Genomic DNA, 27,264 nt, shown 5'->3' with positions numbered 1-27,264 from the left:
CACTGGATCTTTTGTATTAGTTCAAATGAAGTTGTGAAAGATCCCATTTTCAGCATTTGGAAGGAATTTCAAGAATTGTAAATAAATACACGTACGTGAAACATCCGATCTCTTCTCCAGCAATAGGACCAATCATATGAATGCTAAGTATAATTCGTGAAATTCAGATCCTATTCAACATTTGAACCAATTTCATTGATTTTAAATACAATTTCTCAATTTTCAAGAAGGTTAACCCTGCAAAAGGCTATATAATATAAACATGCCCTTTTTATGAATTTAATCCTTCCTATTGTGGCTTGTTCGTGGAATATGCCATGCCAAGGTGGTTGTTAAGATACCATCCAAAATGATTTGGATCTTTTAGGGGTCACAGTCTTGTAAAAAGAATGGGCGAAGGTGGTAAAAAGGTGACATATAACTTGCACTCATGCTTGAATAGAATCTTTGGCATCGAATATTTTGCTGGGAACTTTAGCGAACAAAGAACAATACAAAGGCACTTAAGATATGTCACTTATCATCTTGAGTGGCCGCAAAGTTTGGAAGTACCTACAAAAAAAATTTTAGAAAGGTGTTGCTCCTGATAGGATCCTCTTCCATTCCTGTTTTCATCATATGATTCTGAACCGCTTCCCATATCTGAAAAATTTTGGCCAACTTCAACTCCACCTCCAAATTACGCCAAACTCGATGGAGTCTTCCTTGCTTCATTGATACACGGATGAACATGTATAGTTGCCAAAAGAATTTCTAATTGTTTTTTGTTTGTTACCTTTAACGTAAAACACAAATAAATACAATTGATTATCATTGCAAAAGATTCGTTTCTTGTCAATTTTTTCTATAAAAAATGTCCATAGTTACATTTTTTTGTTCAACTCACCTTGATTTCTGTGGTGAGAGAAAATTGCCTCACATTCTCACTTTTTTGACATTTATGATAGCTACATTTCTCACGAACGTGAGTTTTGTTCTCCCTTATGATGTTTATAATAAGGGAGGAGGCGAGAGTGAGTAAACTCACGGTGAGATGATGTTCATGATTGGGCTGTATATTGTCCTTTGTAAAATTTTCACACCATGTAATAAAATAAAGTGTGATTAATGCATACATATATGCATTGGAAACACCTTTTTCAGCAACTTTTCTATTATACAACTGTCAAAATTCGAAACATTTGTAATAATTATTACAAATTATCGAGTACGCAGACGGGTATAAAATGTATACACAACAGTCTGCAAGTTACTTCCATGTGTAATCATTGGGTTATACCCATGGTTCAATTAATGATTGTACCATGGATACGACTACGCCAACCGTAATAAGGCTGAATATATAGCTCGAGCGCAAAGATGTATGCGCCGATTCGTTTCTCCGTTAACTTAACGAAAGTAAAACACAAATGAAAAACGTTTGTTTTTAATATGTAATAGAGATATATGGATGTATGTATTTGTATTTTAATGTAGGCTTTATTTAGTATTAATGTTATGTAATGTATTATTAAAATATATAGATTAGTTACTAATAAATCAGTCTATAATTAAAATATTTTGTAGTATGTATATTATTATTTAACTTATTATTTTTTATAAACATTTAAATGAAATGGGCCGTTTCTTTTGTTTCAAACTGTTAAATAGAACTAAAGTTGTTGTATTCCTTTTTATATGCAGAGAACGACGAATCGAAATATGTGAAACTAAAATAATCCTAAGCATATATTTGAAGATATTTTTGTTCATCTCACTGAATGTTTCAATAACTTTCTGTGGTGTTAAAAAAAAGAAATAATTGTCTCGTAAAGAATAGATGATATTTCGGTTGACAAGGATACTCTTGTACACAGTGAATGGCTGTATCCTTTTCTCCGTATCTTTTATTTTGTCAAGCTTTTTTTCTTTTTGTTTATTTATATTGGTATTTTGAATTAAATGAAAGCTATTTCTTTAAATGGTTCTGTTTGTATAGGAGTTAGTAACACCTCATACATATATCAATATGTATACTGTTTTATATATGTATATATATTATATATGTCCAGTTGTAGATGTTGCATTTTTGTTGAAATGGAATTTAATTGTTATACTTATACTAGATATAAGAATTATTTGTTATATATATTTTGTTTTGTGTACAATATATATTGTTGTTATTTTACAGGCAATATTTGGGGCTTTTTCATAATAAATGTTTATCTTTTTGTAAACATGATGGACACATTTTCGAGCGAGACTACACACTTTCAAATGCAATTTGAGGGATGGATTTCAACAAACATAAAAATATATATTAAAAAATAATAAAATATTTTTTATTAAACGCCTTTACATGGTAGTTTTCAAATTAAAGCGCAGCACGCAGCATTTTTCTCCCTTTTTTGAAATTCCACTAAAATTCGTCAAATTACATTTGAACATTGTGTAGTAAATTTACTTGAGATTTAAGAAAAAAAGAGAAATGTGAGAAAAAAACAAAGGAAGTGGATTAAGTAAGAGACTGATTTGAATAACTTTGAAAATTCAAAGTTTTATACTTATAGTAGATAGAACAATTATTGTGTTAATTTAAACTAATGTGAACGATGTGATCAATTCAAACAAAAATTATTTGAAAAATAACAAAAACAAATTCTTCTATAGGTTAACACTCATTGTTGTTTTTGGACATTTGGAAGCTTAATTGATTTTAAGAGATATTATAAAAATAGAAAACATTGAAGATGAAAATTATGTGTTCAATTTAAAAATGAAATTATTTCATTCATAATCATTTCAAACAAACGAAAGATATAGCAAATATAAACGTAACAGTGACACAAAAGAAATGAAGAAAAATACAAAATAAAGAGTTTACAATGGAGAAATATTTCTCTATCTTGGTTTTCATATTCATTCATTATTTCATTTGGATTTAACTTAATTATTAATTAATAAACATAAAGCTACAAATCGCTGCAATTGCTTAAACATGTTGTTCTCTAACAAGAAAAAAATTATAAAAATATCAGTTCTGTTGTAAGCAAAAACATATTTTTTCAAGGGTGTTTCTGTAAACAAAAGCAATACAAGACCAAGTTGCATAAAATATATATTGTTTGGAAATTAAACTAAGAAAGGCAACAAAGTATATAACAAACAATTCAATTTAAAAGTTCTACATTCAGTTTTATACACACTCTAAAAGTAGACCTATGATCTGTCAACATAAAACTTCTATATTGCAAATTACTAAATAAACAAAAAAACATGTATTATATAAAATGTTTCTGTCCATGTATTTTGTCGTTGAAACGGCTGCCTTTTTAGAGTTATTTTTTGGGGTGATATTTTGAAGCTTATAAAGCTTTTGTTTAGATTTTTAATAGGTTATCCTTGCAGTATTTTTTTACAATTTACTTTCAAAAAAGTTTGTTTTTCTTACAGTATTGCTGCTGTAGGCATAAACCACAAATTGGCGTCTTTTCTTTAGTATTATTTCTATATCAAATTGCTGCTTAATATCCTCTATACCACAATCATTAGAAATGTTATGTGCGTATTCATTCATACCACCACTGTCACGACGATTATGGTGATAAAGTTTACTATTTGCATTTGTTTTATATCCTATGAGCATTTGACACAAGCTCCCTCCACGTCAAAGTCAAGAACCATTAATTTTGTCTCTTCAGTTCCATTGCGAGAACCTACTGCACATATCAGTTTAGTGTCATTGGCTCTGTAGAAAGAAACAAAGAGAGAGATTTTTGTGATTAAGAAAAATTTTTGATAAATCAGAAAAGAATTTAAAAGTTACCTTATACGCCACACAACACCTCCCGAACCACCAGATTCAAGTGACACAAGATTACGTATAAATTCCCCAGTCTTTACATCCCATAGTTTAACGGTACCATCATCTGAACTGGTAACCACAAATCGTGAGTTGAACTGCAGACATGTAACAGCAGATTGGTGTTTATTTGGTCCTGCAATATTAAAGGAAATATGTTAAGGTATAGAAAGAAAATAAAGACAATTTGTGGGAAATACTTTCGGCTTTTGGCAAAGCATGTTGTCTGTTGTCTTAACCAATCAGTGTTGCCAACGAAAGGCGAGATTTTTTGTTGGATTAATATTTACATCTTTGAGCACAGTTTTGCGATCTGACCACTGAGGACACAGTTTATCAAATAAAACAAAATTTATAACAAATTATAAGACCCAACAGTATGTCGAATTGGAATATGGACGCCACAAAGACACCATCAGATAAAGCTATCAACCGTAAACTTGGATTGTGGCGTAATGTAAACGGAACTCAACCTGCTATGTACTAGATTGAAATAAAGAAGTGTCCCAGGCGTGTCAGGAAAGATCTTTAAATTCCGAGAGAAGTCCAAGCTTACCATATTTAGCTGCTGGATACGAAATGGTCTAGTACTCACAAAATATCAGCCAACTATTTTCGTATAAATGCTTCGAGTACATCCACCATAAATATATGCAGAAAATAATCATCTGTTTATACACACCAAAGTAGTTTGTGCTCAACTCGAGCTGAATGGCGTAATCGCCTCAATTTCTTTTGGACAAGTATTGACGACAGTGTGCAAAAATTCAGGCACAGCACCTTTCCAACTCAATCTTTAGGTTGTGGAAGGAGCGACGCTCTTATACACCGAACTACCTTCTTTCTACAGTATATTCGTTTTATAATCCCTAAAACAACACTTACATCTTGCTCAACGTGGACATGGTCATTGCCAATGGCATAAATCAGCAACGATGACGTAAGCGCTACATACTAACCCACGACAGTGGGCTCTATGTACCGGATACCCAGCATCAAACCTATGCTGCTGCATACAGCAACAGCCTAACCTAGCAAGCAAACTTCTTCCGCCAACGAAATCTGAAGTCATCTGCGGAAAAGTCTAGTTTGTCCTATTCACTTCCGGAACGAGAAAGTCAACTTTAAGCTTGACTTTGTGGCCATAGCCAGCTTTATCTCCACTTTTTATACTGTTAAGATTCTTGAGATAGTTGGTTGGTCCTCAACTTACATCAAACCGAAAGTGAAATCCAGTTATAAAATTCCAAAACCATAAGCTGGCGATATACTCAGGTGAGGATAAAACGATATTGATAGGGACGTAGAAATCCATCGGTCGACGGTGTGCAACTAGCGACTGCTGACTGGACTGCCTTTTCGAGTCGCACACAATGGCGAGCATGACAAATGAGGATAATTTTCATGAGAAGACCAGAATGATGTCAGACAGCATGATGTTTTAATGACTACTCAGTTCTAGCTGCCGCGAGCTTCTAATACACACAAAATATACATATTATTTTGTACACTTACCGGATAATGTTTGTAGACATTGACCGGTTGTAATATCCCAAACTTTTACAGTTGAATCTGCATTGCCGGACACTAAAATGTTCTCTCTCAATTCCATGCCTGAAGTTAAACTTTGATGGCCCATTAATGTATGTTTACAATTGCCCGTCTCCACATCCCAGACACGTATTGATGTATCCAAAGAACCGCTTACCACATGAACGCCATCAAACTGTTGTAAATATAAACAATTGTTAACTAAAGCTCTTAAACAATCCAAAGAATAACTCACCTGTAGTGAATACACCCGATTCGTATGACCTTGTAGGGTATGTAGACATTCTGATCTTTCTGGATGCCAAATTTTAACCATATAATCATAGGCACCAGAAACAATTAATTTCCCATCGTATTGCACACAACGTACCGCTGCCAAATGACCCGCTAATACCCGCAAACATGATCCCTGTTCAATGTCCCAAACACGTAGAGTTGCATCTCGAGAACCGCTAACAACTCTGTAACAATAATAATCGTCGTTGTTTTAGTATTGAATGTAGAAAATAAAAATATTTAAAAAGAGGATTTACTTGTTGCCATGCAAGTGCATACAGCGTACTGTAGATGTGTGTCCCAATAACGTGTGTACACATTGACCCGTTTCCATGTCCCACACCTTAAGAGTGCGATCTGTACTTCCTGAGATTATAATATTGCCGGACATTTGTGATGACCACACACCACCTGTATGACCCACTAGAGTACGCAAACACTAAGAGAAGAAATATTAAATTAATGACAAAGTGCTGATTTTAAGAAGACAATATTACTTACCCTGCCAGTGACAGCTGACCACACTTTCAATGTGTTATCATCGGAGCCCGATACAATACGATTGCCCGAAAACTGCAGACATGTAATGACGTGTTCATCATGACCCTTTAGAACTTTGGGTTGTCTAATGGGTCTTGAACGCCAATTCATTTCGATTATATGTTGACGCATGTAGGCAGCCTTCCAAGGCGACGCTATGGGTGGCATGTTTCCTGCTCGACCACGTTTGGGACGATCTGTGCGAGGTTCGGTTAATATTTGACTTTGTCTACATTTTTCTTTCCACAGCAAATTGTCGTCGCATAAGAAGCGCCAGCTGCGGCAAGTTTGGGCAGCCCTTAGCAGATCTTGGGGATCCAAATAGGAAAGGACTTGCAAAGCCAATTCTCGAGGTAGTAAGGAAATAAAGTCTCGCTGGAATTGTGGTTCGATTACCTTCATCATATGGCGAACTTGTGTGGGTTCACAGTGCTCAATGAGGCGATCCACGGCCAGCAAACGTTCGGCATGGGACCACCGTTGAAATTGTTGAAGCCATTGTTGCAATTCGGGTGGCGGATTATCTCGTGTTGGTATTAATGAACGTGGTGTGCGCCTACCCAAAGGAGAACCTGTGGCTGAAGTTGCAAGTAAAGCTGATGATGGTGTCGAAACAAGGACCATGGTACCGGAGGCGTTGTTATTCGACTGTGAGGATCTAGGAGTTGATGCAAAATCGTATGCTATGCGTTTACGACTATTACTTTCGGTTGCTGAACCAATGTTGCCGCCACAACCACCACTACCCGTTATCGCTGTGGAATTGTAGTCATGATCCATGAGACGACTGTCGTGATATTTACGCTTACGATTGATGTTATAATCAGGCGAGGCGGCTGTGACATCTTCCGATATGGATAGATTTTGCATTATGTTGTAGGAAAGATCACCTCCACCATCTTTAGTACTACTTCCATAAGCTTGTGATGAGTCCAAATCATCAACTCCGTCATTAAGGTCGCTCATACTGCCTCCATGACTACTGCCGTCTCCGAAAGAGCTTTGATGACACGTGCATATTTCTTCAATGTCGGAATTGTTCTCTTCACAATCATTCCAAGCAGAGCTCTGATTGTTAAAAGAGAAATTACTATCTACATTGTGGTGGTGATCGTTAAGCAAACGCAAACCATTATTTATAAACTGAGAAACTTCTGGGCGACGACTAACACTATTGCGACTGGAACTAGGACCAGCATTATTACTACCCCCAGCAGCTCCACCCAGACATATATCGTTTGCCACAACGGATGAGGAGGTGTCACTGTTGTTGCGGTTCCGCGATAAATATCTTTCGTTTGTTTGAGCGCTGGCATTGACTTGTCTGTGGCTTCTAGGTGGCGGGGCGTATTGACATCTAGCCGATGATGTTGAAGGTTGGACATCATCGTCCTGTTGATCGTTCGAAGAAGAGTTACTACTATGATTAGAATTGTTCACCAGAGGCTGAATAGCACTGGTACGACTACAACCATTTTCAAAGACTCGAACTACTACCGATGATGAAGAGGATGATGTAGAAGAAGAAAATGAAGAGGAAGCTTTTGTTGCGGATGTTGAAGTTGATGATGATGTAGATGGCCCGGAGCAATCTTCTTGTGATTTCTCCTGACGTAAATAGTTTGGTTGTTTGTTGGTCACGGTGGAACTTGTAGATGAGGGTCTGGATATGAGACTATCATTTGAATTGGAATTTGAATAGATTTCGGAAGAACCCATTCCTGATGCCGCACCAGGCTCAACTATGACCGATGTAAGGTTCGATGGCGTGGCGTTATTGGCGGATGTGGTGGTGGATGATGTTGCTAATGCTGAGGATACCATAACAGGTGACGATGATTTGTTCAATTGATTGTGTTCACTTATGCTGGGGACATTATGTGATGTCTTCATTTGATCTGTGTGTTGTTGTTGAGTATGATGACTTAGAGTGTTGCTCAGATTCATTTTGGCAGTTGATTTGGTCAGACGTACGACTAATTTTCGACTACTTGTTGGTGTGGCGGATAAATCTTTGTAGGTACATTTGCTGTCAGAAGAAAATCCTCTGGAATTGCTGCTTGTAGTTTGTTGTTGATGGTCATCGCCACTGCTGCTTGTAGATGCTGTGTTGCGAGACGACAGTTTGTCATTCATCATAAAACGTGATTTTACCATACCCAAATTCATTACATTGTCCTTGCTGAATGAACTTGTTTTTAGAATAATTCCACCCGTTAAACGTTGTTCGTGCTCAAAATCTCGACGTTCAATGAGGTCCATTGATTCAATATCTGACATCGAAGGCATAACTATGGATGAAGACGATGATGCTGCATTTGCCGAAGTGCTAACACCTCTGGACGAAGACATTGAGCTACTAGAGGGTAAATCCTGAGAATTTGTACAATTGCTAATCTGATTCAAGTTCATCTTTTTCAAGCGGGATGACATGCGTTCATTGTCCGAACTTCCAAGAGATTCTCTCAAATCGTATATAAGCTCTTTAGGTTGATGATGTTGTTTCCTACTAGCAACTGAAGAAGAGGAGGGTGTTTCGTCGCCAACATCTGCTGCGTCTTTTGAGAACTCATCACTTAGTCGTTTTGGTATGACGCTAGAATCATTGGCAAATTCATTGACACCTTTAGATGAAGAACTCATCTGGTCATGGTGGTGATGCAGAGAATGATGTTGCTGCTCCTCCACTACAGGTGTTTCCAGGAAAATCATGGCACCATTGGTGCTCATTATTACACCATTATTTTTGGCATTCGAAGAGTTTCTTCCCGAAGACATATTTGAAGACTGATTGGTTGTGTTCATATTTTCTTCATCAGCATTTCCCCCTTCCTCGTCATCGTCATCATCAATTTCTTCAACCATATTTCCACCTACATTATTACTGATGATTTGACTCCTTGTTAATTCTTCATCTTCCACAATATCATGATCATCATCGTCGTCGTCGTCATCATCATCATCATCGTCATTGATTACATAAACTTCGGAAGAATTATAGAACGCATTACTACTAGCTGTCGATGAGCCAGTTGATGAATCCGATGACACTTTTATTATTTGTATGGCATCTGTTGAAGAACTGTTGTCATCATTTACGGTAGCTACATGCTCTGACGTTACTTCATCATCGTCACCATGTGTCGAAGATGGTGGTAACAAATTTGATGAACTTATTTCGTAAGCCTCCAATACACCGGACGTTGTGGTTTCATCATCAAGGACAACTTCGGCAAAAGCATGCTGTGAATTAGTTTCGAATTCCTCCTCCTGTAGTAGCGACATGGAGCGATGACTTCTTAGTGGCTTATAACAATCTACAGCTTTGTCGTTGTAGTTTGATTTTAAAGAAATATCAGAATGGCAGTAAGTTGTGGATGGTGTTGATGTTATTTTCTTCAACGATCTTTCCGGCTCTGATGACGTTGATGCCACACAATCTGCAGAAGTAGCTATTGAATCTGTTGTAGTTTTGGACAAATTTAATGCAACACTATTAAATTTATCGACACATTTTTCTTCCATAATACACCTTATTAGTTAAGGCTTGTTTGAATGTTATTATTGTTCAGATTTCTTTCTTTCATAGACTGTGGTAAACTTTTTGCCAAATAATCACTAAAAAGAAAAGAATTGTAGGGTTTTAGAAGAAGTTTATATTTGATTTAATTTAAGAAATTATTATATAGATTTTGCGGAACGTAATTTGTTATTAAAATACATAGAATTGTCAAAAATTTGTATAATAATTTGAAATTCATTTTTTTTTTTTTGGTTTTGTAAAATCACTGACACGTTAGAATATTATACACCCATATGTTTGCCACCGTTATTACCACTTCTACACACAAAGGTCAAAATAAATTCCCACACATTTTTTTAATAAAAAAACCTTTCAGAGGAATTGGTAGTTCTCTTTATGTTGTAGCGTCGATTCGTCGAAGGTAAAACGAACACAATTTATAATTACCACAAATTAATCAAACAGCGACATTCAATTGAAATAACGACAACAGCCACACCACTGCGAATCATTCAACTTTTTTTTCGATGCACTATAATCAACTCATAATTATTATGTCCAAGGGAGAGTAGTTAAAATTATATCCTCAACGTTTTCATACACAGAAAACATCACGAAAGAGTTTAGTACTATGTGCGACACATAACCGACGAAACGATCTTCACAAAACAAAACCAAACAGCCTACCAGTACAAATCCAAAACAGAAACTGCCAACATTCCGCAATGAAATTAAGAAAAAAACAAAAATGGCAAAATTCCCATAGTGGTGGAGACTGACTACACAGCAAACACAAAAGACAATAAACATACAATGCATACTAACGTACATACATATACCTATATGTATGTATATATACATACTACGAAAGCCGGACTGATGGACGGACAGACAATGCTGCATCCACAGAGGCATAAAAACGATGAATCGTATAAATGGAAGATGATAATAATTATGATGCTATTACAAAAACAAAATGAAAACAACAACACCGGCAGCAGCAGCAGAGGCATCAACTGCAGAATACCATACCATCCGTCCATCCTGCGTTTCATTACGAGAACGCAGCAGCCAAAAGATGACAAGCAAACAGTTTTTAGCTGTATGTGTTCGCCTCCATCTTGTTCTTTTTTTTCTTATTTCTTCCCAGTGTGAACAACAATAGCCACCATGGTACTAAGATCACAACTGGTGACGACGACGACAACGGCAGTTGCTATTCTCACGTTGAGCAGCAAAAATGGTAGTAAAATAAGAAGATACAAATATACAATAACAACAACTAGACAACAGCATAACAAAACGATGGGAAAATACTCACACCACAACAACAAACATTCATTCACATGCACTCCGTATATTTTAGTAATCGTGTGGACGAAGAAGAACATAACAGAATGCATGTAATTCAACAAACATTTGTTTGGACCTAATAGCTGCTGCAAGACATTCCGCTATATATAGGCCCAAGATGGATGCAGCAGTTTCAAAAATATATATTATTCCATTATATTGAAAGAAGTGTATGTATTGTAGGTCGAAATTTACTGATGATAAACCAATGTGTAAGGTTTTGAGACCACTGGGAGCCTCAAATGTCAAATAGCAGACAATTTGATCGAAAATGTAGCAAAATATATCGAGAAGTTCCGTAATATTGGGGCTTTACCAAAATATAACTGCAGGGAACATTAAATGTCAAATAACGGGTAGTTCAGTCAAAAAAGTAGTTAAAACATGGACAATTGTCACAAATGTCAAATTACAGCTAATTTGTTTAAAATTTGTGGATAAAATCAGCAAAATACCGAAAATCTGGAGGTACCGTTATATGGGGCTCTGCCTGAACTTGACCTGTCTATGGATAAAGTCACTCGGTTGTAAAAATATAGCGTGCCAGCACATTTATTGTGGACGCTAGAGTAAATACAGCAGACGAACTCTGGTAAATCGGCTCAGAATGTTATCCTGATCATCAATATATAAACATTATATGGCACATGACTTATTCAATGTTTTAGGAACGGAAAAACAAACTTAATTTACCCTACATACTATGATGGAGGTTATAAAAGGCCCTTTTAAAAGGCCATCTGTGCCTTCCTGCTGGGCATATAATTTCTACAAAAAAGGAACACAGATTTGTTAACTTCTTGTCTCTGCTGCTACTACAGAGAACCCAGTTCGCTCAAACGTTCATTCGTCGTAGCTGTAGTCTTATAAAGAAGAAAAAAAAAACAAAGAAATGAAATCTCCCAAGTGCAAAAACGATATAGCACAGCTACACAAACACAACAACAATAATAAACAAGTGAAGCAAGGAAGAAACTGAGCCTGAGATTTCAAAAAGCAAAAAATGTAAACCAGCAACAAGAATGGAATGTTGTTGTTCGTTTCAAAGGCCAATGATTTTGGATGGATAAAGAGCACCAAAAACAACATCACAACCAAGGCGGCAGAAATGTCTGCGACGGCGATTATTTTCCCAAAAATCACCTTGCAAAATATTTCCAAGTCAACACAATACCTTAACACCAGCATACCGATGAGCTACATTGTATGTGTGTATGTCAATGGATGCAGCACAAATATCAGGCATGGATATTGTTGCTCTGCCTGTTATACATGAATGATCCGAGTGTAGCGCTATTTTGTGGGTATGACTAATACAAATGTTAGTGTTATTACTATTACCAGAGGTAGTTTTTTTTTTCTACAGCTAAGCAATTTTTGCGTGAGAACCATTTACTTATCAAATTCGAATTCTGTTTTTTTCGTGGTCCCTTAACGAAGGAATTCAATTTTGTCTTGAAGAAGAAAGATGTCTAAAAAATGTCTATGTAAATTAAAGAAATAATATGATATGATGGGTCGATATAATAAAAAGTCTAAATAAAATCTTAGGAAATCGTTAAATATAACAAGTAGGAAAGGCGTTAAGTTCGGTCGGGCCGAATTTTTCATACCCTCCACCACAAATTTCAGCCATTTCGGTGGATTATTGTGGCCACAACCTTCAAAATACCGAAAATTGGAAGGTACCTTTCTGTGGGGCTATATGATGGCGTGGAACTATACGTACAAATTTCGGGGGGAACGTTTTATACCCCCAGCGAAGACTAAATACGAAATTTCAGCCATCTCGGTGTGATAATGAGGCCAAAACCTTCAAAATATCGAAAATCGGGAGATATCGTCCTATGGGGGCTATATTAAAACATGGACCTATATAAACATTTTATGGTAGAAATGCTTCTTAGCTTCTGGAAACACAAAATACAAAGTTACAACCGATTCTGTTGTCAAATGGGACTAATTCATTCAAAATATATTAAAATGACGCGTACTTTATATGGGGCTATACCAAAACGTGGACCTATATATACCAACTTTGGTAGGAATGTTTTTTGGCCTCTGGAGACACAAAATACCAAATTACAACCAATTCGATGGTAAACGGGACAAATATCTTAAAAATTCCATAAGACGACGACGCGTCACGCGTCATTTTGTATGGGGGCTATACGAAAGGGTGGACCTACATAGCCCACTTTCAATACCAAAAGTCCTACGTACATATGATAGATTTTCCCAAAATTGCACCCACCTACGTCAATCCGTTCGGACGCTAGAGTGATTTCCACAGACGACAGACAGACGGACATGGCTACATCGATGTAGAATTGCACGCTGATCAAGAATATATAGTTTGTTGGGTCTACAATGATTATTTCGAGTAGTTACAAACGTAATGACAAACTTAATATACCCCCATCCTATGGTGGAGGGTATAAAATGGACCGAAATCCCCCATTGAAATCAGATTCCACGTGCGAATTAGAACACGCGACCAAATTACAGCAATACCAATTAACTGAAATTGAAACCTCATCCCAACTTAATCAAGGTTTGTTTTAGTGGAAACTTTTTTTGAAACCTTTGTGTTTTTTGTGTTCCCAGAAATTTTCAGTTTATCGCTAAGGAAGGGTTCATTAACTTTCAAGATGTCATCTCAAAACACCTGATGATACGTATCGAGACATTCTTTATTGAATACACACGGACTATTGACTTATGGAGGGATTTCTGCTGGACCGACCTTTTTACACCATAAATTACATTGAAACCAGATTTCAGCAATTGGAAACTATCGTTGACCCACATATGTATAAAGAAATTTTATAGCGAAACTGTTTTCTAAACTCTGGAAACACAAAATCCCTAATTATAGAAAATTATGTGGGTAAATCGAACCAATACCTTCAAAATTCCTTAGCGCATCTCGTTATAAGGTGGACACAAAATCCCCTATTATATACAATTCCGTGGGTAAATCGGACCAATCCCCTCAAATTCCTTAACGCGTCTCGTCCAAATGTGGACCTATATAGTCAGTTTAATTATTTTTTAAACTGACTTTATAGATCCTAGGGCAGTTCGGAAACTTCTTAGCCTAGCACAAAAAGCGCGGTATAAACAGAAAAAAGTTATGTGTTTTGGAAACTTCCATCTCTGTTATGAACACATGAAACAGGTGTTCAAAAAACACGCATCCGCAATTTTTTTACAATGGAAAAATTAGAAATGCGTGCTGTCATTAAATATTTACATAAAAAAGAATTATCGGGACAAGAAATTCATAATGATATGGTGAATGAGTTAGGTGAAAGTGCTCCTTCATATGCAACAGTAAAAAATTGGGTTGCTGAATTTAAACGTGGTCGTACAAGCATTGAAGATGAACCACGTAGTTGACGTCCAAAAACAGCAAAAACAACAGAAATTGTAGCCAAAGTGCATGATATGGTATTAAATGATCGACGAATAAAAGTGCGTGAAATTGCTAATATCATGGGCATCTCAAATGATCGAGTCCATTTAATTTTGCATGAAGAACTACAGATGAAAAAGCTTTCTGCAAGATGGGTGCCGCATTTGTTAACAGTCAATCAAAAACGCATAAGAATGAACATTTCTCAAGCTTGTTTGGATCGTTTTAAGCGAAATAAAATGGATTTTAAGCGTCGTTTCATAACTGTTGATGAGACATGGATCCACCACTATACTCCAGAGACAAAAGAACAATCCAAGCAATGGACTGAAGGTGGAGGAAGTGCCCCAAAGAAGGCAAAAACAATTCAATCGGCTGGTAAGGTTATGGCAACGGGTTTTTGGGACTTCAAAGGTATTTTATTGATTGATTATCTGCAAAAGGGTAAAACAAAAAATTCAGAGTACTATTGCAACCTTTTGGATCAATTAAATGTACAAATTCGAGAAAAACGTCCTGGCTTACAACACAAAAAATAATTTTTCATCAAGACAACGCACCAGCGCACAAGAGTGTTTTAACAATGGCTAAAATCAACGAATTAAAGTACGAGTTGCTTGACCACCCACCTTATTCTCCTGATTTAGCTCCCAGTGACTTTTACTTGTTCCCAAATCTAAAAAAAATTCCTTGCTGGCAAGCGTTTTACCTCAAATGAAGATGCAATTACAGTTGTAAACCACTATTTTAAAGACCTTGAGGAAAACTTTTTTTAATCAAGGGATAGAATTGCTAGAAATGCGTTTGACTAAGTGTATTGAAGTTTCAGGAGATTATATTGAAAAATAAAAATATTTTTGAAAAACTAACTATTCTCTTTCATTGATAGGCTAAGAAGTTTCCGAACCGCCCTCGTATAGTACATTTTCAATACCAAAAGTTATACGAAGACATAATTAGTTTCATAGGCCTACTTCTATTCTATCGGATGATAGAATGATTTTAAGATGGACAGACATGACTACATCAATTTAAAATTTCAGTATGATCAAGAATTTATAAGCTTTGTGAGATCTAAAATGATTAAACACCACACACATCCGCAATATGAGAAGAGTTATTACCGACCGAATACCTGCAACTGGAACGACAGTGCTGACTACAGTAGAATTGCCACGAAACCAACTTTCAAGAACAACGGACGGAACACCCATTATACCGTTGTCCGTTACCTTCAATCTCCGCAAAATCTCAATTTTTATTCCAACGGGAATCCTACAATAATCAACGGAAATCCTAAGTAACCCCGATAGCACTAGTTGGTAGAGCATTTTATAATTTATTTATATTATAACTTTATTTGTAATATTTTTTGTTTAAATAAAATAAAAAACGTCTACCCTCCATTCAATGTATTAATTCCGTTTTCCTAAAAGGTCCCTGATTAACGTAAAAACAAAAATAATTTCTGAAAATGTGATAAATTGGTTTGAGTTGATTGTTAGGGTCCCCACGAGGTATCCCTATGATGAGGTTAAATTTCATTTTATATACTTGCAATACTTTAAGCCTGCTCTAGAAGTCATGTTATAAGACACGCCCTTCGGACTCGGCTATAAAAGATACAACTCATATCATTGAGCTAGCCTTTATAAGATTTTTTTTTTTATTTTTTGACGAAATTAATGGAGATAATAGACTTTGAGTTCTTAATTACTGAAAAAATAGTTTAAAAAATTTATTATATGTTTATAGTATAAACTAAGCCAAATACTAATGGGTCTATCTTGTATTGCCACTAAACTTGAGTTGCGTTGTCAGTTGTCTGCGCGACTGAGACGAAATGTTGTACCATTAATGTCAACTCAACTGGGTGGTCGATAAACATGTTATCGATCAGTGTTTTTTCAAACTTGTGATTCGCAAAAAAAAAAAAAAAACATTTTAAAAATAATTACGCTTTGGATAACTCTTTTGTGTATTCTTGACAATATTTTAATATTTTGGCTGAGTTTTCGAGCAAATTTGAGATTGGAATATAACCTGCCCATTGAATCTTCGGATCGTCAAGTTTTATTTGCTATCCCAGAAAATGATAAGTTCGGTGGAATTATTTTTGATGAGGAAGAAAATGTACAGGACATTGCATCTATTAGAAGAAATTTGAGGGACAAGTCGAATCCATTGGAATTTCCATCTGCACTGTAAGCTCATGATCATGTGGAAAGATCTGAGTAAATTATTTCAGGTTTAAGGTGTATTTTCGATTGCCAAAGGATGCCGTAGTTTACGTTGTGGAAACGTAAAGGATGACTTCAAAGTAAGTTACAGATCAACAGCAATACCCCCACTTTTAAAAGTGTGCGCAGCGTTGCGATTCTTGGAGGACGGAAGTTTCCAAAAGTCCCATGTCAATGATTTCAACAATTGCATGGCTCAATCTACATTGTCGAGAGTATTGAAGGAAGTTGTCCACTTGATAGAGGACAAATTGTTCCAAAATTGGATAGTTTCGAAGTTGACAGAGGAGGAAAAAAGGCAAAATAAAAACCATTTTTATTCAAAAACGGAATTCCCTGGTGTAGTTGGCTATATAGACGGAGGATGTTCGTCATTTGTACTTAAACTGAACCTACTGTATTTGTCACCAAATTCATTTGCAAAAGATTTGCTGCTGTCCGCTCCAAAGGCAATAAATTCACTTATTGTGATGGACCACCACCAGTGTCGTTTAATTTTTTTTATTTTGAGGCATTTTCTTTTTCAACTTTGCTTTAAAGTGAATCCAGACTCTGCCACTCTTCAGGTGTTCGTGTTGGAGGTTCATGGCTGTTTAAACTGTCCGAAATGGACCTCCACGCTTCATCCGCTGTGGCTTTGGTTTCACCAAAACTCCCGAACTCCTCGGGCTAAGTTTGGATTTTCACTCAGTTTATCAATTAATATTTCGAACTGCTGCTTTGTCGTTATTTTCACCATATTTTTAATACACAAAATTAATTAATGATGCAAAGAATCAGTAATTGTTAACAAAATGTTTATTTTTACTTCTTGTTTCTTCGAAAATATTCACTGCAACTGAAAATAACTGGTTGCTGAAAAACAGCCGCTTCGTCAACTGAGATTCGCAACTTCAGTTGAGAGTTGCCATACGTGGATCAATTTTGACAACTGGCAACGCCACTCAACGATAATTGTTATCGATGATCGACCCCTAAATCTTTTAAAATATTTCGTCATGTAATATTTACGTCATTTATTTCGGTTTTTTCTTCACTTTTTTTTAAGTCAGAAACCGTATTTACTAACGCTATTTCAACTATTTCCAGAATCTTCAATAACTCGTATTGCATACAACAAAATATTGTCAAACACATTTCATCTTCATATTTATACATTACAATTACAAATTATAACTAATTAAGGAAATAATTATTGAAATGAATGAAGGTTCCTGTGTAGCTCATATTTCACCGTGATTAACACATTGGGTACTGTTCGAAAACATCACATCCTGATACTAAAATTATTTCAAACAAGTTTAAATTTTGTCACCCATATTTCAAATGATTCGCTAAAACTCGTTTGATTTCTTTCATTCAACAATAACAATACAGTGATCAAGGGATCAGATCTATAAAATCGCTCTCAAATCAATTAACATCCATTTCTAACAGGCAAACAAATATCATAACCACTATCTAATTGTGGTATCAATCTTTGCAAAAGTATACTATTACAACTAAACAAAATAATACCTTAGTTATTGACAGGTGTGACACAGTCAAGGGCTTAAGTCCATGGTGGTATTGAATGTCCGCAAATGTATGGTTCACAAAAATTGCAAATTACTATTCAATACAATATGATGTACTCATGTTCCACATCTTTCGAGTTATAGGGAAAAAGCAATTCTCCGAAAAGACTTAAAACACATACACCGTCATACAAATACATACTGTTATTTGGCAAAAATAAAGATTCAATTCGAATCAGCTGTAAAGCATAACAAATTTGCAATCAATGGGAAACGAAGATTCTCCATATAATATGCCTTTTACATAATATCGTAAATTAAAACAATAAAAAGAAGAACAACAACTTGAACCTATACACAAAGTGTAAGAAAACCATTCAATGTATGTTTGTGTGTGTCGAAAGAGAGAGGCGAACAGAAAAATTCCCATAATGCATTTTAGAGGTTTACAAATTTACAGGCTAACAAAATGAACAACAAGTCATTTTATAAAACCAACAGTCAGGTAGGTAGGTAGGAACATAAAGCAAACACATCTTCATTGTCACTTTCATTTCGCAGATGTGATATTTACTTTACATCGATTTTTTGTAAATAACGATTCAGCACCGATGGCAGCTCATGTTTGGCTTATAGCTATCTTAATTTAATTATTCATTCCCATCATCATAATATACAACATTGTCTCATTGTGTCAACGAACTCTGCCAATATTCTCAACGTCCCACCTGTGTGTTTAATATAGAGTATTTAATTTTTCTCAGGAAGTTATTGATCTTGTCGTGTTTGCACATTGTCAATTCGTTTTTGCATGAAAGGCCTAAACAGAAAAGTAATATGAAACTTTAAGAGATTTTAATATCCATCATTCGTTGTGGACGGACACACATACATAAATGTAAACAAGAGTCCTTGAAAAAGACCAGATTTTAGATTGTGGGAAATTTTAATTTAAATATTTTGTGCTCTCATGTAACTACCTCTCACGTGCAATATGAATTTACATTTAAACTTGCCTAACCGTAAACGTGTATACAGGTTACGGATAGTGAAATGAATGCCAAAGATACCTGAATCTTCTACATCCTTAAAGTATACGAAGTCATGATCTCTATGGTTGGGACGTCGGTTTAGTAACCGACCAAAGAAAAATACTACGGAAAATGTTAAGATCAAGGAATATGCACCTAGAATGTGATCATTTCACTACTTTAGTCATAAAAGGAATCATGACCTGGATTGCCTCCAGATTCATACCACTGCACAGTGGCCAAATTTCCGAAAATACTGGCCAAAAATCGAAAAAAAAATTTATCAATTTTCGCTTAATATTGTCAAATATTGTCTATGGGATACCATAAAAGCAGGTCAAAGAAAAAAAATGTCTCAACCCAGCAAAAAAAGTCCTCACAACATAATGGGTTTTGTAAAGGATTTTTGGCAGCCGTAACTACTCACAAATCCCCTTTCTTCCCCATTATTTTTACAAGGGCATGTCGCACTGAGTTACTAGTTATTTATGACCACTGGAATATCTAGTTATTCTGTGGCCACTAGAAGTTGAAAAGTAAGCTGAGAAAAGTTCTATTTTAGAACAGTTGATGTTGAGAATTTGTTTTCAATTTGCTTTATTTTATTTAGCTCTCTGCCTGACTTGAACACATGAACCTCTGATTTCTAGCCAAATACACTACACACTCTGCCACGTACATGAACATTAAGGGTTGTTAAAACATTTAAATGTGCAGTGCACATTTTCACTACCAACTGTTATTTTTTATTAACAAAAAGTCGCGTGCCTACGGTGAGCGTTGATCACACAACCCTAGGATTTATAGTCGGACACACTCGGTCTGTGCCAACGTACTCATCACTTAGAAAGAACGAAAGTGAGTAGGATTTGCCTTGTAACATTTTTAAGAAATAACCCATCATTTTTCAGATTACTAGTAATGAGAAAAGTAGCGTGTTTTTTTTATAACGTTGTAATGGGCTACGTAATGACTACCGGATCCAAATTTTTGATGGGAATATTTAAGTTGTTTATTAAAAAATTATAATATCCAAAATAAACGACAGTTTTTAAATATTTGTTGGTGTAATTGTAATGAAAGGTATGTGAAACGAATTTAAAATGTTCTGTGTCGCCAATTAAGTGCGCGTTTTTTAATAATTGATGGCCGTACTTGTTGATTTTTTATATGTCAATTTTCACAATAAATTATGAAAATAGTTGTGAGTAAGATCGAGTTGGGCTGTGTACCTTATCATTTCATGAAAAGGGAAGAATTTTTTACCAATTTCCATCGAAACATCCTGCACATATTTGCACTTTTCATTTTTTATGTGATATTTTGTCTTTGAGATATGTACAGATTTTCTTTCATTCAGAATTACAGAATATAGTAGGTAGGGTAACTTCTTGGCGTTTAGGTAAACTTTAGAGTTTTGATGTATAGTATAGAACAATTTTATGGCGAACAAATTTCTAGAATATTTTGATCTGATTCCATCACATTTTTAGTAGATATTAAAGATTTGTGGAAAAAGGGACCAAAAAGTCCCTTTATTCCTCGCATTCTTGTCAGTAAAGTTGCCAAATACATTATACACCTAAAGTGCAAGGAACTCAAATATTTTCAAAACTGTAGAAAAAGCAGAAGCTTGCAAAATTGATACCGATATTTCCGTGGTATGTAATGCAAATAGAGATTTCATTTCTTTGGTGACTTATAGTGAAATTTAGCGGAGAACATTTTTGTATTTGACGTCATTCTTCTAAAATGATGCTTTCTATGACAATTTTGCCAAAACCCACATGAAAGTGTTTATAATTTTGCATATTTCTGGTGTTTAGGTGAGATATAGAGTTTTGGTGTATTCTAGGACCCATAGCAAAAATTGATGGCGAACAAACGTGTAGAATATTTTGATATGATACGATCACATTTTATAGGAGAAGGGCCAAAAAGTCCCCTATAATGATCGCCTGGGGTTAAAAATATGAAAATTGAAACCAGCGAAAATATTGCCATAACCCGTATAAAAGTAAATTTACTTAACATCTGTATTATCTACAATCAACTTAACTATCAACTAAACTATCCGCTGAAATATAATGATAATCTACAGCTAGAAGCAGAACGCTTTCTTAAAACTCCTTGAAATCTTAACACGAAGAGTGAGAGAAAAAATGCGGAGGAAAAGGTGGCAAATAAAAAAAATTGATAAAAAACATAAAAAGGTGGTCACCAGAAACATACGAGTGAGTTGATTAGCCCACAGCTGAACTGTTTTACAACCGTTTCTAACATGCTCATATTTACCGTTTTACCAGAGGCACGTAGCTAAAGAATCAATCATGCCCTTGAGGCAGGAACAGAAAAGACGATTGTGCCCCCATTTATATGAAAAGTATTACTTAAGGCAATAGTAGCGAAATAATCGAACCCTAAAAATGCGGGTTTAGATCTGGTAAATCTACTATACTCCAAAATCCGGAAAAAGCTAAATTTGTTTGGATGAATTTAGTAGGGTAAGTGCACCTAATGTCGGCATATACCAGTAGTCGGCGCCTTTTGAATTTGAACTCAAATAACTGAAAATTAAGAAAACAAAATAGGAAAATAATCTTAAAAATGCTTTAACAATATTGTCAGCTAACTTTATATAAAATTTCATTGAGCTAGGACCAATTTTTATATCGAAATTTAAGTTTTTGTCAGTGAAGGGTTTTCATCACAACCGAAAATGCATGTTTCTTAAGAAAAAATTGTGGAGATGTTAACCTTATAAGCTCTGTAATTATATTAAAATAAAGAAATTTTCCACAACATTTTTGTTATATAGGTAGAGTACATTTAAAAGAACACTTTAGAAAAATAAATTTTTAAAAATATTTATAATTCTGCAATTTTTGCTGATGCCGACTTTAGGGACAAAAAAATATAAAATTTGTCTGAAGTCGACATGGGGTTATAAACATTGGTTTTTATCGATAACATTTAGATAAAAATTATAAAAAATACTAAAGAAATACTTTAAAGGTTAATTTATAAAAAAATGATTCAATTTGAAAGGAACTTTAGCGATTTTAAGCAATATTAGCCATGATTTGAAGTACGTACGTTGTGGGGTGCCGACAACTGGGTAATAGGTGCCGACTATTGGTACGAACTAATTTATTTAAACAATATGTTTAAATTTCCTTATTTTTTGAAGTAAAATCAATAGAAATGTATAAAATAAACTAGAAATGTATAAATAAAATATGAACCTATATTGACGAGTTTTGGTTGAGAATTTTCAGGACCACTGAGAACCTCAAATGGTTAATTACAGGTCAAATCCCCAAAATACCTAAAATTGGGAGGTACTGTTATATGAGGGCTATACCAAAAGGTGGACCTATCTTGGCAATTTTTAGTGGAGAAGTTTTTGGTCATTGGGAACCTCAAATGTCAAATTTCAGCTGATTCGGCCTCTTCCTACCATTTTTGGTGAAGAAGTTTCCCGACCTCTTGAAACTCCAAGTGCCAAAATGGAGCCAAATGTAGCTAGAATCTTAAAAATACCTTATAGCTCATTTAGACTAGCCATAAATCCTCGACTGGATTTAATAAATCCAGTACAAATCTCATTGCATTTAGATATACATTTTGGAGGATTTAAATGGCAGTCAGCTGATTTTTGTTCATAGCACAATTACCAAGGTAGATGCATCAGCCCATCTGAACGAATTTGGAACGTCAAAAGAATTTTTTAGATTGAATTCGTCTCAAAAAACATACGTCAAATTACAAATTTATTGTTTAATACTGAAAATGTTAGCACATTATGCTACTGATGCTAACTAAAGAGCAAATAAAGAATTATTTTATAGCAGTTTGCCCATATAAAATAAATAAACGAATTATTTTATCGTTTAGACACCATTAATATTAGACTTGGTTGATTAAAATCAACTTTGTACATCAAAACAAATTTAATTTTTCCGCCTTGTTTACAAATTTTTACATTTTAAATTATGTTTAGTGTAGCAATTCACCGATGCATCTACCTTGTTTCTTGTGCCAGCTTGCAACTTTTTGTATTTTCTAGCAACATGTTGCGAAAAACAGAGTTGTATATGAGGATTTATGCCAGATTTAAAACAAATCCACTCAATACGAGGATTTATTTTTGTATGGGAAATCTGGTAGATTTTAGCTGGATTTAGCAAATAAAACCTGATAATGGGCTAAATCCGGCTAATGGTGTCATATCTAAATGGCATATTAGATCAGGAAGTTTGGTTTTATGTGGCCCCATACTAAGTTTTGACAAAATATTAAGAATACCAAATTTTGGAACGAATCGGTTGATCCGTTTGACAGACGCACATGGATAAATCGACTCCAAATTGTCTGAAAAGAATTTCATCCAAAAAAACTTGTGGTCTGAAACCATTATTTCAATGAGGCACATTTTTGGTCGTATCAAACTGTATATGGTAAAAGCAAAAAATGTTTTACAATTGATGAATCCTAGTTTCACCCTTACAGAATTCGCGAACTATTAACATATTCTATATAGCATGACTGTAAATCTTTAAAATGAAGTGTTTTAGGAGGGACCCCATAATGTCGAACATTAAAATTTATTTTCGTGGAAGCTGTGTTGGTATCAATGTAGAAAAATGGATAAAAATGGGTTGAAACCAACAAGTTATTTATGTTCCCTACCCTCAAAGAATACTCCATGGGCAACATGCTACTAGTGTATGATTTTTCGATACATCCACTGCAACCACCTAAAATTGATACTGACATTCTGAAGCCGGAATTTCGGGGTTTTTTGAATAATAGGATTATAGAACTCGTGATTTTACATCGTTTAATGTATATCTCGTGAGTGTGCTCCACAGCATCCTTGCAATTGGAGTCTAAAGACCACAATTTGATGCGTGAATTTTCTTCAAAAACCAATTTTCTGCGTGTAAAATTTACAAGTGTCATTGAATTTCCTTTGAACACCTCGTGAATTTAATTTTTCTTTACGCGACGGATCTAAGGAGCCCTTCCGCGATCGAATCCACCCACTAAAACCGCGGATATAGATACCTTGAAAATAGGAAAATCAGCAAAAATGTATTTTGATAAATCCGCATACCAAACCGCGATTTTCTTTAAATTTTTTTACGTAAATGGAATCCCTTATACGCGATTATACTATTTGCGAAAACGCGTGTCATAAATTACAGGGACACGCGAGTAATATGGGTATCTTACGCAAAAAAAGAATGTGGAGGCACATCCGCGGTTCTTGAAGAACCTATTTGAAATAGGTGTATTTTTGATGGGTGCTACTGAAACCGGATGCACATCAAAATCGGTTACTCCCATCAAGAGTAATCGTGTGTAAACGAAGTTTCGACAAAATATTACGAAAGCATTGTTGACCGAATTGGTTAATCTGTTCGAGAGTTATCGTGCGCTCCAGCCAGACAGACAGACGGACATGGCAAAAACAACTACAAATTGTCTGAAACGGATTTCGTCCAAATATACTTGAGGTCTAAAACCATATTTCGATGATGAAGATTTTGACCATATGAAAGTGTATATACTCATATTAGCATAAATGCTGAGGGTATAGAAACGTAAAAAGGTAGCAGCGTTTTAAACTCGACCCTTTGATGCTTAGGTTTGCTAAAGTTTGGCATAACCATGTTGCGGTTTTATGGTTTTTGTAATAATTATATGAAGTGATTTAAGAATTAAGTCATAGTCTTGACACTCCCTTAAATGTTTTTGTTTCCTAATTACAATTATCTAATATTCATATTGTGTACGATTTCGAGGCTACTAAAATGTTTTAATCTCATTGTTTTCTACAATAATAAAAACAAAATTTATCGCATAAATAAAATCAAAATAATAACAAAAACTTACTTATCCATTCGTGACTTTAGGAGAAACATAGAAAATATGTAAACCACAAGTGTTCATCTGCAGGTCATACAAAACCAAATTAGAAGCGATAAAAAGTGACCACATTAAAAAAATTGTCTGATGACAATTCTTTTCCATAACCTTAGAAAATGTTCATCATCATCGATCCAAAACAACATCCGACGACGACACCTGCAAAATGCAACACTGCGCGTCTAAATAAACATGGACACTACGCAACGACATATTACCCTGCCAACATTTGCTATCTGTTTATTGTCCAATGAGTCACTTCAATTAGATTGCACAAACGAATGCGATAGTCGCATTCTTATCCAAAAAGGTAAAGCTCTCGGGAAGAACTGTTCCACTCATTAGATACTTTTTTGAGTGTCTAATTGGACACTTCAGAAAGTTATTAAAACGATAATATGGGTGGTGCAATGGTAAGCATGCTCGCTTTGCAATCTGAATGCCCGGGTTCGATTCCCAGGCCAGTCGACATTTTTTTTTTAATGACAAATCTTTTTTTTAACTATAAGACATTAATATAGCTAAAAACTTGATAAAAATAATAATAAATAAAAAAGAACAAAATTTTATTTTGATTTTCTTTTTAACTTAATTTAATTCCTTTTTATTTTATTTTTTTTATTGTTGTTGTTGTGTCGTTAATCCTTTGTTTGGGTTATTTTTGACTTTTTGGTTTTTTATTATTTAATTTAATTCATTATTTATATTTTTATAATTGTTTCAGGAATTGTCGCTTATATTAATTTTGTCATTTGAAAAATGTGATATCGCCTGACCTGGTAATCGAACCCCGGACATTCAGATTGCAAAGCGAGCATGCTTACCATTGCACCACCTGCGTATATAACCATATATGTACAAATGTCTTATTTGTTCAACTTACAACAATTCTAAAAATAAATGTAAGCTGTCTAATTTGTATCCAAATAAAGGATGGGAAATAGATATGTCTATCTAATTTCCATCCTTCATTGGGATATAAATGAGATAGCTTACATTTATTTTTAGATACATATGTTATTGTTGTTATTTGTCTATCGTATTCTTTTCTAAATGGTGACTGGATACGATACAAATGGGATAACAATGCAATTGTTATTGTATATTAGACAAATGTCGCATTTTTACAGAAAATTAGACACCAAAAAGATCCTCATTTATAAAATTAGATAAAACTCACTTCCAATTGCTGGCAGGGTAAAGAGGGGATAACACAATCACTCACACACATACACTAAAAACGCTCACATATGACCAAGTCTCACGACACCCAGAAATATTTTCTTTTCTTCAATGTTTTACGAGATATATTTTCCCAAAAAATGTCTTTCATTTACATTTTTTGTTACTTTTCTTGAATTTTTATGGCATTAACGGCAATTTATTTCCTTTACAAATGTTTTTAGCAAATTGTGCTGCTTGCTAAGTCCAAAAACGTTCTTGAATTATGAAATTTTTTCTTCTTTTCGTTGTGAAGAAAACACACTGCAATTTTTTTTTCATTTAACCACTCTTTCTTACCTCAAACCAATTAAGATGTCGTGTGTGGTTTCTATACTCTTGGCCAAATTTTCTTTTGGGAAAACGTTGTATGTTTCCCTGGATGATTGTTTTACTTTTCAGAACAATTGTAAATTATTTTGCAAGTTTTGAAGTGATATATTATAAGTATTTTTAAGAAAATAAACGACCAGCAGCAAAAAATTGCAGCTTATTAATTCTTTGACCGAAGAACAAAGCCGAAGTCAGTAAAGATTGTACTGCGTCAGTTTTGGTCACTAATCGTGAATGGCTTATTTTTCATAATTATTGATGAACGTAAAGTGAAGGACAACACGATTATAGCTAACGTAAAGTGGCAAAGACGAAAACACAATCAACGTTTGATTAAAGTTTTGCGTCCTTGCTGGTAAAAGAATAAAAGACAAATTTCTAAGATTTTCTTAAATAAAGAAATAAAGACTTGAGCGCGAACATTTTTGCGGTAATTCATGAGAGGGACATTTTTAATGGAGTGGAGTTGGAGCCCCTGTCGAAAGC

General features: G+C 34.8%; 1 protein-coding gene across 2 annotated transcripts; it reads right to left on the bottom strand.

The window, feature by feature from the left end:
- Window positions 1-1,825: 1,825 nt before the first annotated feature.
- On the bottom strand, window positions 1,826-26,971 carry ago (F-box and WD-40 domain protein 7). 2 transcript variants are annotated; one of them, XM_073983416.1, is made up of 8 exons: window positions 26,746-26,935; window positions 25,192-25,383; window positions 6,170-9,826; window positions 5,926-6,107; window positions 5,628-5,853; window positions 5,357-5,567; window positions 3,806-3,977; window positions 1,826-3,727 (listed from the first exon to the last, which is right to left on the bottom strand). In XM_073983416.1, the coding sequence occupies exons 3-8, from the start codon at window positions 9,731-9,733 to the stop codon at window positions 3,616-3,618; spliced, it is 4,467 nt and encodes a 1,488-aa protein (XP_073839517.1). In that variant the 5' UTR covers window positions 9,734-9,826; window positions 25,192-25,383; window positions 26,746-26,935; the 3' UTR covers window positions 1,826-3,615. The 2 variants fall into 2 exon arrangements, with proteins under 2 accessions (XP_073839517.1, XP_073839516.1); XM_073983415.1 differs by lacking the exon at window positions 25,192-25,383 and having other exon boundaries at window positions 26,746-26,971.
- Between the last annotated feature and the right edge of the window lie 293 nt (window positions 26,972-27,264).

This window comes from Musca autumnalis, unplaced genomic scaffold (assembly GCF_047663935.1).
Source record: "Musca autumnalis isolate F117 unplaced genomic scaffold, ASM4766393v1 scaffold_4, whole genome shotgun sequence".
Taxonomy (NCBI): Eukaryota; Metazoa; Arthropoda; class Insecta; order Diptera; family Muscidae; genus Musca; species Musca autumnalis.
This window is presented reverse-complemented; position numbering and strand designations above follow the sequence as displayed.